Source organism: Lutjanus erythropterus, chromosome 15 (assembly GCF_056507025.1).
Source record: "Lutjanus erythropterus isolate fLutEry1 chromosome 15, fLutEry1.hap2, whole genome shotgun sequence".
Lineage (NCBI taxonomy): Eukaryota > Metazoa > Chordata > Actinopteri > Lutjaniformes > Lutjanidae > Lutjanus > Lutjanus erythropterus.
The window spans coordinates 15,859,892-15,875,538 of NC_139331.1; the positions used below are offsets into that span (position 1 = coordinate 15,859,892).

Below are 15,647 nucleotides of genomic sequence, written 5' to 3' on the forward strand. Positions count from 1 at the left end.
TTTTGGCTATTCACACCTGACCACCTTAATCTGGCTATAAATAGTGACAAATTCACTGTTACAAAGATGCTGCAGTAGGTGAATGGGTTGAGCATAGGACTCTGCTGTGTGAGGGCAGGGTTTGAGCCCTATCCCTGATAGTGTCACTTTAGCCATTTACACCCTGGGTGCAAATAGCACTGTTGGCTACAAACACCTGGGAGTTTGTCTCTGTCGTGTTAGGCTGTATATGCCTGGGTGTAAATAGCCACAATAGCCATTCTACCCTGGGTGCAAAAAACATCTGCCTTTATTTTTTATCTGGACTATCCCGGGATAGTGTTATTTTAGTGTCAAATTAGAAGTCACTGTAACTATTTTTTTAACTTATTATTGAGTTAGCAAATACACTTTTAATGATAATTTTCAGCTTTCAGTCACAGTTTGGTTAGCGTTACACAACAAAATTACTTGGGTAGGTTTAGGAAAAGATCATGGTTTGTATCTGCCAGGTGGGTATGAGTAGCCACATTGCCTGGTTGCAAATACACCTAGGTGTAAATGGCCACATTGGCTCTTCTACCCTGGGTGTAAATAGCATCTGCCTATATTTTTTCTGTCTGAACTTTTCCCAGATAGTTTTATTTTAGTGTGAAATTAGAAATCAGTGTTAACTACATATTTAGCTTAGTGTACATTTTTTAAATTTCATTCACAGTTTGCTTAGGTTTAGACAACAAAACTACTTGGTTGGGTTCATTGAAAGATAATGGTTTGTCTCTTCCATGCATATGTAAATAGCCACATCGTCCCACATGCAAATAGCATTGTTAGCTACAGACACATATGTGTTTGTCAATGCTAGGCTATACACTACATCTGCATGTAAATAGCCACAATTTCTATTTCACCTTGGGTGCAAATAGCATCTGCTTTTAATTTTTATCTTAACTATCCCTGAATGGTGTTATTTTGGTATAAAATTAGAAGTGAGCGTCAACTACATTTTTAGACTTAATTGACTTATTATTTGCATTTTTTTTAATTATAATCTTAAAATTTGAGCAACAAAACTGCTTGATAAGGTTTGATATCATGGTTTGTATCTGGCATGCAAGTGTAAATAGCCCCTCAGTCCCAGGTGCATGTAGCATTGTTGCTGCAGACTCTTAGGTGCTTGTCTCTGCCATGCTAGGCTATATACATGTGGGTGTAAACAACCACATTGGCTAATCCACCCCAGGTCCAAATAGCATCTGCCTTTATTTTTATCTGGACTTGATTTTAGGGGAGATTGTCAAAGCTTTAAAAAGTTCACCCTTTACTCAATTTCTATGCTCAGATGGCTCTCTTGAATTGCGGGCACGTTTATGAATATGAAATCCAGCTGCTTGCCTGCATTCACACATCATATTTAATGTTTTGGACATTATGTAGAGACATAAAGCCTCATGGGTGTGTGGCATCACTACTTCGAGTAATTCCTGGAAACGCCTTTGGCTCCCGCCCCACTCACCCACCCCTCGTTCTCTCTCCGGCCCTAAATTGGCTTGAAATTCAAATCCGTTTCCACGGATACCACCCCCTCAAGCTGGAAATGGCGAAACAAAGCCAGGCGCAGGGCAAAGGGGAACGCCCCCCCACTCCCACCACCCCTACCCCACCTCTCATAATGCTCGCACACGCGTCCGCACACACACACACACACACACACACACACACAGCCAACCAAACAGATGCCGTGGGGGGAGCACGCAGTGAGTCTGTAGTGCCATAAAAACAGCAGCATATGCCAGGCCTCTCGGCCCGTGTGCATGACACACAGAGTGAACATAAAAAAAAAAAAAAAAAAAACACTCGAGCACTTACAGGCTCCCCAACTGCCTGCCTCTCCTTCAGGGTTAAGAGCAATATTTCAATGCCCGGTTCTGTACTACCCACTCCTGCAGACAAAGCTGGGGGAGAGGGGCCTGGCACTGAGGGGAGGGGAAACCAGATGGGAGCCAGTGGATCTGCTATGAATCCACATAAATAAAAAAGAAGAAAAGTTGACTTGTCAGAGCAGTCTGGTCAGTCTATTGCCACTCCAGATATCAGCCATGTATCAGTCTGTCTTAAAGGGATAGTTCAGATTTTTTGATGTTGGTTTGTATGAGGCATATGATCAATGTATTACCTACAGAAGATGGTGGTCAGCATAACCCCAGTTTGTAGAAGCAGCAATGAACTGCTGTTGACAAGATTGCAGCAAAATGTATTTGAATCAGCTAAAAAACACTATATATATATATATATATATATATATATATATATATATATATATATATATATATATATATATATATATATAATATCATCAGACAGTCTTTTCCTACAGGAAACCACTATTACATAAGCCAAATATTGCTCGCTCCAAAGTAACCCAAGTCCACAACAAAGTCATTATTTTTACCTTGCAGAACATGGGACTTACTGGTCTGCTGCCACCGCTATCAGGTTGGTGTCTGTGTTTTTGTGTAACACTCCCGTATTTTAAAGGGTTAGTTTGGATTCAACAAAGTCACATAATAGCACAAACTAACAAACTGATTGAGGCAGCAGTGGACCAGCAAGTCCTGTCTTCTGCGAGGTAAAATTACTGATTTCACCTGTGGAGCAAAATTTGGCTTATACTGTGTAACAGCAGCATCCTGTCAGAAAAGCCTGCCTGTGACAGTAACATTAAGTGGGGAAAATATTCTAAATGTAGCATCGAAACTAATGTTTAATCCATATAATTTTAACATAGCATTAAACTGATATGGATTCTATTTTAGCTACTAAACCTGACCCTGTCTGCAGCAGTGCACTGCATAGCTTCAGTGCTGGTACTCCTCTCTGCTACTCCAAACTGGAGGCGTACTGAGTGCCATGCACTGACTATTGATGAGTATCTCATACAGCCCCACTTCTAGAAATCCAACCCATCCCTTTAAAATTCATTTGTATGTGTTTGAAATTCCATTTTTGATAAAGACGTGTCATCCGCATTATCAAACCTCTCCTGCCTCCATTTAACAGAAATCCTGTGACAGTCAACACCCCCTAATCAACAGCAATCAACACTCAGCAGCTTTTCCCTCACACACATCCTGTTAGCCTGTTGACCTAGGCATCCTCATCTAAAGGCTTGTGTTGTTGTGTGAGTGTAAAAAGTAAAGTTTGGAAAAGTGTGCTTCCGGCCCGAGAGAAGAAAAACACACGTTATCATAACGATTAATCCTCTAGTTAAAGCCCCCCTCCCCTTTTAGTCTGTCACCTGACCCAGAGTTTCTTCCCATCATCATCATCATCATACTCACACCTATAAGCAGACACACTCCGTCATTCACACTCGATCGCAGTGACAAACACATGCTAGGGCTTTGCTCTTTGGCCTCTGGGTCTCCATAGCATGGCCAGGCATTTTCATTGTGTTATAATCACAGCATCCTGTTTGTGACCCTGTGACATCAGTTCCTGTTTCCTCCCTGATTAAAAAATGCAGAACATGCCGGCGCGGGCCAGCGGGTTTTCTCACGCATCGCTTTCTTCAGTCTGCACAGATGACTTTGGGTTTTCAGGAAACAACCTCAAAACAAGCAGAAACTCAGACAAACACGCTAATCAGCACTATTTATTCTGAAGAGGGAAGAAGAGGAGGGGAATCTGTGATGTTGATGTCATGAGTGGAAAATCAGGAAGAGGCAGATTTAAAATTCAAATCTTCCCATCTCTTCACAAGGAATGTGGAAGTGTCTCTACATAATTTGTAGAGGGACTTATGATTCTCAATTGCAATCAAGAGTGCAAAACATCTACTTAGATGCTACTTTGCCTTCTTTTCATTGCTGAAACCTCTTTTCATTTAAAGGGACGGGTCACCAACCAACACCAACCGATCACTCCTCATGCCTCAACCTAATCAACCCAACCAACAAAGGCAATGACTGCAAGGCAATCATGACTTTGCCCGCCTTGGAAAAAAATTGGGTATCTGTAGTCCTGTGAAATAGTCATACTTCAGTGCCTAAAGTGGACTTTTATTGTAACCAGTCCAAGACACACCTGCTGTTTAATTGGTGTCTGTATAAGATACACCTTTCAGGTGAAGGGACATACACCCTTTGTCTGCACAGAATGAGTCCAAGAGTTTTTTAGCTTCAACTCATGAAAAAAGGTTGCATTTATATTGTTTTTCTGTTGTTGTTGTTGTTGAATGTACAATGCAACTTCAGAAAACAAAGTAGTTCCTACATGAAACTGCACACGACAAGGTCTGTGGATTAACTAGAATGACTGGGCCATGATTTCTGGATGGAGACATCACTGTTGAGCTTCTCAAATGTATTTTTTTGGTGCTTTTAGTGCCATCTCCTTCCATTATATTGGAGAGAAGGCAGACTCAGAAAACGCAGCAACTCACTCCAAAACAATCTAGATGGATAAACAGCACTGTAGTTAAGTATTTAAAGTATGTATTTTTTTCATTATGATGCTTTCAGCCAGTGTTCTGCAACCAGTAGTGGAAAGTAATGCAGTACAATTAATTAAGTAGTGTAATTAATGACAATAATGATATGCTTGTATTTTAAGTATTTCCATTTTATGCTACTCTACATTTTTAACTACTAGTGACAGTTACTGTTACTTTTTACATTAAAAAAATATGTTAGGCTTGTATTATTTGGTTATGTAATACACTACTAATCTACCCAGTAGTATATAAAGTACTGACTCCACATTGACAAACTACTACATTATACACATTATACATTATGAATATGTTTGTAATAAAGACAGAATTCTTTAATATTCTATAATAATATAACACTGTAAAAGAGGCCATTCTGCATAATAATCTCTTTTATTTTTGATACTTTAAGTACATTTTGCTGATTATACTTATGCTCTTTCGCTTATGTAACATGAATCTTGGAACTACTTGTAACTAAGTATTTTTAGACTATAGTATTGCTACGTTCACCCAAGTAAAACATCTTGGTGCTTCTTTCACCACTGTCTGCAACCTTGCCCTTCACTGCACTTGTAGTTGTCTCATTAATTAACACTAGGTGTCAGTAAAAAACCCACACACAGGAAGTAAGTGGTCAGTGCATGCCAAAATAAAACCCCAGGTGCGCTTAGCTTCAAGTTTATAGCAACATAATTGAAACAGCCACAAGTCATCTAAATATTTTAGAGCATTCAACCATAAATTATTTTCACAGGATGTATCCAAAAATTTGGACAAACCTACTGGAAGAACTTGAGACACAATCTGAAGCATAAACATGTGGCGTGGATGTTTTCTTGCACATTCTATAGGATCTACTTTTAGATGCAGCTGGCCTGTCCTAGTAACCCGCCACAAGCTTCTGACCTACTAAAGCATGTTTACATCATACTTGAAAAACAACCTCCGCCTTCACTGTCACAGGAGTCATACATGCAATCTATCTTGTTTGCCTGCAGTGGGCTAGAAAAAGAAGAAACATGGGCGTCTGATGGCAAAGACCACACAGGTTACAACATATGGTGATGTTTTATTCTTGACCTTGAAATCTTATCTATTTTAAATATATCAGTTTGACAGCAAAGACAGGTTTACAGGTGAATATTTCATAAATTGGTAAGCCAAAACCGTGAATCCATGCACTAGATTAGATTACAGGCTGTCAGTGTGGCTTAGCCTGGAGATACTGTAGCAACAGGCTCAAGGAGTGGTGAATGGACATGAAAGGCCATGGAATCATGGGATGGAGGCTTGTGCATGACACAGGTTCGCTCAAAGGCCTGGATTGTGTGGCGCTTTAGATTTAATGAAGAGCTGATACAGTTGTCTGGCCTCTTATCAAGGCAGATAATGCCAGCTATTTATAGATAATCTATCTATTGAGCACAGATGAGCCTCTGCTATTACAGTATATCAGATCCAGCAGGAGTGGTGGGCATCTGATCAGGTCTCCCATCTTTCTGATCATTGTTCTATCCTGTTGTGTCTCCCCTGGGTGCAGTGTTTGGGCTGTTTTGATTCACTACTATTTTTTCTTAGTTTTACTATCTTTATTTTCAAGCATTTCTTTGTAAAATCTAACAGAAATTTAGTACAATCAATTAATACTTTATTATTAACTTTTATCATTAAATATACAAGTTTTATTTATTCAAGTTAATTAAACTTAAATTTCTAGTATTTATTTTCAGTACACTATAGAACTTAAAATATGAGTTCCTTAATGTCTTTTGACATAAAATGATGAGTTGAATGAATGTACTGTACAGCATTCATTCAACTCATTAAATTACGTTTATAAAAAAAAACATAATCAGCATATTTGCAGACTTTCCAGCATGCATGGTTTGAGAAATACAACTCTCCTGAGACCCTTCTCTTGCTTGAAGAATGAAGACTTGCTGTGTGTCTCTAACACACTTTAAGATAAATCATGGTTGCTTTTTCACAAGAATGAAAACACTGTGATGATGAAATTTAGTACTGAATTCAGTCCCTACCCCTTTCCTCTGGAAAATTAATAAATGAATGAAGTTTTAATGTAAAAGAAAATCAAATTTGTAATGTTCATCAATTTTACTTTAGACTTTAGAGTTGTTGGTTCAGCTTAATGTCATCATCTTACTGGTCACAAGTATAACTGAGTTAACATCAAGTTTATTCACCTAGAAAAGTTTATTTGCTTTGAAACATTACAAAATTACCTCAACTCGAGTCAAATTCAGTCAACTTAAAATTTTTAAGGCAGCCCAGACAATGACTTTTTTAAGTTAAAATATTTTTTTAAAGTGTAGGTTTGTTAAGAGTGTGCACACATTTTAAACTAGGGGTGGTTATCAAACTCAGAAATCACATAGTCTCGTTTGTCCCATGTACTGAGGCTGTTGGTCCTCTGCAGCGGCTGCTGGTTCGACTCCCGCCTCTGGCCTATTTGCTGCATGTCATTCCCCCTCTCTCTACCCCCTTTCCTGTCATATATCTTCAGCTGTCCCTGTCCAATTAAAGGCAGAAAGCCCCAAAAATAATCTTAAAAAAAAAAAAATCACATACTCCATCTATGAGCTTGCATTTTGTCAGCAAAGCAGGATGTTTGTTGAGGATAAAAAAAGAGACGTGTGTTTACAAAGTGGAATTGATAGACCTTTACCATGTTTATGTCATTTTGACATAAACTTGCACGGTAAACACAGATGTTACCAATGATAAGTTTCCATTCCATTCAGGTCAAACAGAGTCAGGATACAGGTACTGTGCATGCTGGCTGGGAAGACCCTGCTACACTAAATGGAACAGGATCTTTGTATGTGTATCATTGGCAACACCTGTGTTTCCCCTATTTCTTATCAATTTGCTGCTGTGGAAAAGGTCTATTGTGCAAGAGGAGGGATTTCACTGATAACAGACTGAACTACTAGTGAACCACCCACTCATATCAGGTGAGTCACCGTGACCATGGAAGTGTTGACAAAAAACAAAACTGAAAGAACTGAATAACAGAAACTTTGAAAAGTACCTGCCCAAGTAACTGTTTTTTTTCTCAAGCTGCTTGCACTGAGCTGAGATGGATGTGGTCACTGACGTTTGTCTTGCCATCGGATCTTTAAGCTGTGGGACTAGATTACAGCCTTCTCGTGCCCTTGCTCTTGTAAACATCCATGTAGGGTGCTTATTTACTTCCTGACATGTCAAAAGTGATTTCCATGCATACTGTGCTCTGGTCATGTTATTCTCACTGGCAGAATGATTCATTTAATTTGTGTGGTATTTGACTCAACATATCATTTTATTTTTTTATTGTTTGTCTTTATTTTCCTCATGACATATCTTGTGAAAATAAATACATCACCCTATATAGGCCTCTCTTTTGAATTAACTGATGCAATGTCTTGGTATGTTGCCTGGCTGCTCCTATGGCCCTGAAATGCTGTGGGAAGTTGCATCAGCCAGATCCAGTCTGAACCATATGGAAATCTATTTAGAGAGTGACAACTTAAGCAACCAATCAAAAATTGAGTCAGATGGAGTGACAGTTCATCAGCCAATCACGTTGAAAGATGGGTGTGCGTCTCGAGTAAAACATAGGCCAATAGTATATCCAGTTTTGTTTGAATTCCCGCCTTATTTGGCGCACCGAAATCTGATTGGGTAAAACTGCTACAAGGCAAGCCTACCTTGAATGTGATTGGCCAAAAACACTAGTACGGACTCGCCCACCTGCCCTGGCCTGTATAAGAGCGTGAGCGCCGCTTCGCCATGTTATCGAGGAAACGCTTCAAATCACCGTTGCCTCTTGGCTCGGGAGAAGAACTACAACCAACATCTCTAAATCAAACCTCGATCTTTTTCACTCGTAAGCTTTAAAGTCGTAGCTTTACCGGCCGGCGTAGCAGCTGGCCGAAACGGTTTTTGATTTTTTTCACTATCGATCTTAAGGCCAAAGCGGCTGCCATGGATTTTTAAGGCATAATGCGGCAAATCTAATGCAATGGCAATGCATAGTGCAAGGCGAAATCAACTGCGAAATTCCATCTTCGCAACTGCCAAGCAGTTGGGCTCCAGTACCGTCCGCGGTATACCTGCGAGCCAGCCGGTACCACTGCTGCTGGACCGGAGGAAGCTAACACTAGCTAGCTAGTCGTCTTAAGCTAGCCGAAAACTAAACTGAACGAGTGATCCATCGATTCATCTGAACGTCAACACTATCGATCAACAATGAAGCCTCAAGACATAATCGCCGGGAAGAGCAGCCTGTGGATCTTCGGGTACGGGTCGCTGGTGTGGAAGCCGGACTTCAAGTACAAGAGGAGCAAGGTCGGCTATGTGAAAGGCTACAAGAGACGTTTCTGGCACGGAGACAACTTCCACCGCGGGAACGACGAGTTGGTGAGATACTAAATGTTTAGCTTATACTGTGACATGACGTTGGTTTGCTTACATTGGCACCGTTGGCAGCTGTTTGTGAACTGCTTGGCTCAGACTGTCTCAGGCGTTGTCCATGACGTGACCCGTTTCTCTTCCTTTCCCCGCAGCCCGGAAGAGTGGTGACGCTGATTGAAGATGATGACGTAAGTGGAAAGTCCTCCTTCATTATAGGCCTTTTTCCACTGCAGCCATTTTGACATGAAATGGTAAACACAGGTGTTATAAATGATACTAATTAAGGTTCTGTTCCATAGGCTAAGCTTAATGGAACAGGAGTTTAATTAGTGTCTGTTATGTTTTATATTGATTTGGCTGCTGTGGAAAAACTTCAATTCTCAACAGTGAGGTTCCAGAAGTGAAAATCCCATTCATATTCTTAATATAGAATTTATATTATCATGATGTTGTAACCATTCAAGAAAGACTTGCCACCAGCTCCGACTCACAGAAGACAGTATGTGCCACAAGTCCATATGATAATTATGCTTTTTAAGTGAAGCACATGGGATATTATGGAGAAGAATTACACCATTTTCAATTCTAAAGTGTAAGAGCTTGGTCATATGTGCATATTAAGGGGTGTGGCCACAAATCCCTGTTGTGTTCAGTTTGGTGAACTTTAAAGGGGTGGAGCTACAGCCTCAGCCAATGACAAAGATACTCACCTCTCCAGGTGATGGACAATCCCCCACACTGGGCCTTGAAATGTTTACCATGGCTGTGAACAGGTAGTTCCACTAGCAGGAAGCCTGGCTAGGTAGCATACATTAGCTAACATGAGATGATCTAATGTCATTATGCTGCAGCGAATATAATTTCTGTACTTACAAAACAAGCTTCAACATATTACAACATGTTATGAACAATACATATATTATGACAGAATTTAAGAAGTATAATTTGCAGTGGTTTATGGGATGAGTAGTTATTCACTAATAATTATGAATACAGTCTTGTACCTGCCTTTTTTTCCCCTTTGTGCCAGTGTTAGTTTTATGGCTATGGCTTGGTATCAGGATTTTCTGAAATGTCAATGATGTAAATGAATAGGAAATTCATTTCTGGAACCCACACAGTTGTTTATTGGTTAGCTAGTGATGCTGTTGAAACTGCAGTAGAGTTTCCAGGCTTAAGAAATTTAAGTTTTATCCCCACAGCATAATCACTGAATACATTTTCCCTTTCTCACAGGCGAGCACTTGGGGTGTTGCGTTTGAGGTGACAGGCTCTCAAGTTGAGGAGTCCCTGAAGTACCTCAATGTGCGCGAAACGGTCTGCGGCGGCTACATCACCAAAATGGTGGATTTCTTCGCAGAGGGCGAGAGCCAGCCAGTTCAGGCGCTGCTGTACATCGCCACCACCGACAACCCCCTGTACCTGGGGCCGGCCAGCCCGGAGGAGATCGGTACCCAGATCGCCATATGCAGAGGGAAGACGGGCCACAACCTGGAGTATCTGCTCCGGCTGGCCGAGTTCATGAGGAGCAGCTGCCCGCACGTGGAGGACCACCACCTGTTCTCCATCGAGGCGGCAGCGCTGACCGTGGTGTCCTACCTGTTAACAGCCCAGTAGCTCGTACCCTTTGTTTCACTAGCTTATATAGTGGAGGAATACACTACACACACTACACACACTATACACACAGAGGCTTTTTCACCTGTCATGCCCATGTTTTATGTTGTGCAATTTAACATAACCAGCCAGTGTACTTGAAGTGATAAGTAAAGGGAAGCATGATATTTGGTTTTTCTGAAGCATGACCTCATGTTTACATTGTAATGTTCCACCTAGTCCATGTTTGTACGTTAACAAATGTATGAATTGTTGACTGTAAACGTGTGAATTTGTTTTTAAAGGTGCATTAAGAGTTTTATTTGCACAGTCACAATTCCGTCCAGTCCATTAAGACGGTAAAGCTTTGAAATTGTTAGTCAAACCTGTTTGCCAGTTGACAAAATGACTGCTGTGGTTTTAAAGGGTATTAAACTTTTTTTTTTTGTGTAAAAAGTTGCATGTTGCAACTTTTCCATCCAGTATGGACAAACACCAATAAAAAGTTAAAGAACACTTTTGATGCTTTGTTTTCCAGTTACTGACTCATGAGCTTTCTTTGAACACTTAACTGTATAACTGTTAATGCCAGCCAACGTTTTTTCTGATTTGTAGAACGTGACTGATACTGGCCAATATGAACACTCATGCAGAGCAGAAGGCAGATTGCATTAGTTTTAAAGACGGCATGTAGTATACATTTGATCCTTTTTATTGTTAAATAGAGGACTTGTTTCTGACATCATTGCAAAAAATATTTTTGTTATAAAAAATAGCATTGGCCCAACAAATCTAGTATCGGTAAGGCCCTTCTGATTTGTACAAAAAAAATACTTCAAAGCTTTGAATCACTCCAGTAAAACTTTTTATATTGTTTTTGTGGCAAGCAGTGCAGATGACTTACACCTAGACCAAGGCACAAGATGATTTGAGGGAACTGGAAAAACACTTGATGTTTTTCCAATATGGGCTTTTTTTTTTCTTAAGACTTACTGGAAACTGTCACCTCCCTAGGCCTTTAAAATCTTTATAAAACAGTGTGAGAAGGGAAAACTTTAACTGTTACAGTGCATGTCCACAAAAGGGCAAACTGAGTTGTTCTAAGAGTCACAAACAGAAAAGGTGCAAATGTCAGCTGCATATGTACTTGCTACACTTGACAACCATACAAGGTCTCAAGTTCACTCCAAGAAGCAGAATTACTGAGTTAAACTTAGTAAGATAACTTTGCCGGGTAAACAGTTTTGACTGTACTCAGCAGCATTACCCAGATAACTCTGCTTCTTGGAACAGGTTTCTGCAGCATACACACAAACACACATATACAAACATACGTTGGGCACTCCCAAACATTGGCCGGAGCAGCTTGTACCTTGGACGTGGTTCAAGTCAAGAGTCTATCTAGGTGCAGGGGCTTATATAACCGCTGGCCGGGAACAAGCCCAGACCTGGAAGTCCTGTGTTTACAGTCTGCACCGCGGTCATGTCAGAGTGCACCAGGAAGAACATGCTGCTGAGGCGCTCATCGAGATGAAATCTCACCGGTTCTACACCGAATCATGTGAAAATATACACATAACTTCAATTCAGGTGCACTTCAGAGTATTCACTTCCTAGGGTTTTGCCACCCACAAAATAAACACATTACCTTGATTGAGGTGTGATTCATTATGTACATTGTACCTGTTAAAGGGTCAGTACACCCATGTCACAAACATTTCTCAGATCTGTCTCAGGCTTTAGGTGCCAGGGTTATGAATATCAGCCTCCAACCCAAATACCAATGGAGGAGAATGAGCCTTGGTTTGAGCTGCTCAAAGCACTAAAATGACATTTGGAAAACTCAATTTCAACATGTCCTTCCAAAAACAATGTCCCAATTACTGAGGGATTGTTTCCTCAATAGAAAGAAGTTCCAATGAAAATTTCCCTCAGCAAAGTCTGTAGATTATCCTGAGTGACAGGGACATTGTTTCTGGAAAGACTACAGCTGACTAAACAAAATTAGGACTGGATATGACCTATGAGATCTTACTTTTGAATGCTGTCTATTATAAAGAACTGTGTAGAATTTTGTGAAAAGCGTGTTTTTAAATTGTTAACTTAAGAAGAGAGCAAAAATAGTTGTAGCAGACCTGATGGAGGGATTTGTAATGACCTTTAAAATTCAGTGACTGTTGTATCTTGGGTTCCAATTTCAGTGTGTGAACATTTCTAAAAATCTATGATTGCAGGTATATTGAGTGTCACATAACATGGAAAAGGAAGCGGAACAATCTAAGATTTGAAGCTTTACAAGTTAGTTGCCAACGACCACAAAATTATGGTTTCAAAAAGCCACAGTTGATTCAATACATCGGTGAGATTTATACAAGTAATAGAAATATGATGAACAGAAGCCAGGATTACCGCTTTGTGCCAAATTTGTAGAAGTTCCCTCAAGGTGTTGAGATATCAACTCCACAAGAGGCACAGATGATTAGTGATCATCCTTGAGTCCAAGTGAACTTGAGTGCCAAATTTAAAAGAAATTCCTGTCAGGTGTTCCTGAGATATTGCATTCATAAGAATGGGGCAGATCTGAGGCCTCAGTGACCTTTGACCACCAAAATCTAATCAGTTCATCCTTGAGTCTAAGTGGAGGTTTCTACTACATTTGAAGAAATTCCCTCATGACTTTCTTGAGACATCACGCTCACAAGAATGGGATGGTGGACGACCCAAAAACATCAAGCCTCTCGCCATGGCTGGCGCCGGCATGGAGGCACAAAACAAAAAACAATTCAGAATAAGCAGAAAGTCTGATTTAGCACTCATTTATTTTCAGTTTGGCTCCTCCTGTTAGTAAAATGGCTGACGCATTTCTTCATATGTACACATGACCTATAAAAATAGACAGGCAAATGAGGGAAAAGCCAGAGGAAATGTCGCTCTCATCAATATGTACATCAATATAGAACATCATATTTTAATCACACTATTAACACAAAACAAACATATCAGTATTAAAACAAACCTAGAACAGATGTAGTGCTCAACTTGGGACACAAATGCAAACCTTGTTTTCTTCCCTAAAACATCAACGACATCAAAGAGAACCACAGACTCCTCATCACAACAAAACGATTTCTGAAAAGTAAAAATGGCTTCGGTACAATTTACACTGTTTTACAGGTGAACATCCCATTTGCAATTATTGTGAATTGCCCATTTTTAACAATAACTCAAATAACTTAAATATTAGACAACCAAATAATCTGAGTGAATATATAAATTTACTGTTAGCAGCATTGCCGTATCCCCCTCATTTTGGAATAATTTTTTTTTTTACATCTTTCAGTTTCCCATTGGACAAAAAATATATAATCAATTTTCATTTCCTTCTGTGCGGGAATACATTTTATCAACAAGAAATTTTCAAAATGCTAAGACCTGCCATGTTGGTGTGGGCACTCGCACCTTTATTACAAAAATAAGAGCTTTAGTAGAAAAGCCGTAGACATATTGTTTGGTAAGGTACAGGTTCACATTAAGCTCCGTGAAATGCAGAATCATCCACCAGTTTGCATTGAGCATATCTACAGAACAATTAAATAACCTAATGTACATGTATGAGAATCAATAATAACACAAAAAAAACGGAAGACGTGGCTCAGTGCATTTGACAGAAACTCCTTTGCCTGCCTACCCTGGCAATCACAAGGATTATTTCAAAGCCCTTTAAGCTACATGTATTGGTTCACGTCTGCGTTGTAACATCACAACTACTGCAGGTAGCAAATCAAGAGTTTTCTGTCACGAGTAGAAAAGTACAGTCTGTCTTCTCAAAAAGCACTTGGAAATACTCTGGTCACAATGCAAACAGAAATACTCAAAGGCAGATTTTGTGCACTGACACTTTAAAATAAAACTGAACTGAGAAATGTGGAGGCTGGTAGGGACTGTACCTTCAAGTGTGTGTGTGTGTGTGTGTGTGTGTGTGTGTGTGTGTGTGTGTGTGTGTGAGAAGACTGAAGAGAGTCATTTTAGCTGCTGAGCCAGCAGACACAGCATGGTCCACCAGGTAGTGAGCATCAGTTGCTATATATACTGTATTCCCTATTTATTAGTCTTAGTCTGGGTGTAGGGTATCTGTAGGAATCACAGTGAGAGTAGGTCAGTTTTCTGTGTGTGGGTTCTACAATGAGACAGTTGTGCGTGTGTGTGAGGGCACATTCATGTGTGTATGAGTGCATTATCGAGCCCCAGGACCTCCAGGGCCCTTGCCTTTCCTGACGGCACCGTGGCTGCTGTGGTGGTGGCTGTGGGCCAGCTGTTTGTGGGGGCTCGGGGTGGAGGCGCCTCCTTTGGCCTGAGGAGAGGAGCTCCTGCTGGGGTTGAAGGCGGGGCTGGTACCAGACCGGCCCAGGGAAGGCTGCAGGGGGCTGGACGCAGCGAGGCCTGCTGGAAGGAGGATCAGACATGGGCCTGGTTAGGGATGGGATTTATACCAATGCCATAGTTGATTCTGCTTTTAGTCATGGCTCTCCCAGAACTTAAGGCCCTGTTCTATACTGTACTGTTGTCATCTTTCTTTGTCAAGTAATTTCAGCCTTTGCTTTTGTAGGTATGCTTTAATATGAAAATCATTGTGGAGCTGAGTTTTGTTGTGGTAGCTCAACATCAAGAGTATTCCAAAGAAGAAACAAGTGGAAGTAGTGAGTGGTTATTATATAACATGACTGTTGCTCTACTGATCTTTGAAGATCTTAGATCAGTTATTTCTCTGGCATTGTAGCTCTTAGCCAGAACAACAAACTCACTGAAAAAGAAGCTTTGAGAACGATGTTTAGATCAGGTCAGCAGAAAAGACCACAAACTCACACACTGCTATGTAGTTCAAACAAACACTGCTTCCACGAGTCCGCTTACAAAGCCCTTTCTCTTCAGTTGTAACTTGTTTTTAGTCAAACAAGGCTAGTTTAGCCTGTTTTTGACAGTTACAGTTAAATGCAAAAAGAGTTTATGTGAAAACAAAGTTTTCCCAAAAATGTCAAACAATGGAGAAGAAAACATGCAACCAGGCTCAGGAAAGTCATTCATTCTATCTGATCACAGCCATCAGGGAAGATTGACTAAGAAGTGTGATAACATGCTATTTAAGGACATTTGCAACATAAAA

The 15,647-nt window shown here is 40.3% G+C and overlaps 2 protein-coding genes across 6 annotated transcripts in view; one reads left to right on the plus strand and one right to left on the minus strand.

The window, feature by feature from the left end:
* Positions 1-8,328: 8,328 nt before the first annotated feature.
* On the plus strand, positions 8,329-10,763 carry chac1 (ChaC, cation transport regulator homolog 1 (E. coli)). The gene is made up of 3 exons (XM_084738017.1): positions 8,329-8,896; positions 9,043-9,078; positions 10,127-10,763. Exons 1-3 carry the CDS (start codon positions 8,726-8,728, stop codon positions 10,505-10,507), a joined length of 588 nt encoding a protein of 195 aa, XP_084594143.1. The 5' UTR covers positions 8,329-8,725; the 3' UTR covers positions 10,508-10,763.
* A 2,523-nt stretch (positions 10,764-13,286) lies between these two features.
* Positions 13,287-15,647, minus strand: part of ino80 (INO80 complex ATPase subunit) — a 50,965-nt gene continuing 48,604 nt past the window's right edge. For 3 of the 5 annotated variants that reach the window (XM_084738163.1, XM_084738161.1, XM_084738164.1), the window contains exon 37: positions 13,287-14,929. In XM_084738163.1, coding sequence (XP_084594289.1) covers positions 14,721-14,929 — 209 coding nt within the window. In that variant the 3' untranslated portion in view covers positions 13,287-14,720. The remainder of the gene's footprint in view (positions 14,930-15,647) is intronic. The other 2 variants (XM_084738162.1, XM_084738165.1) reach the window with 1 other exon arrangement.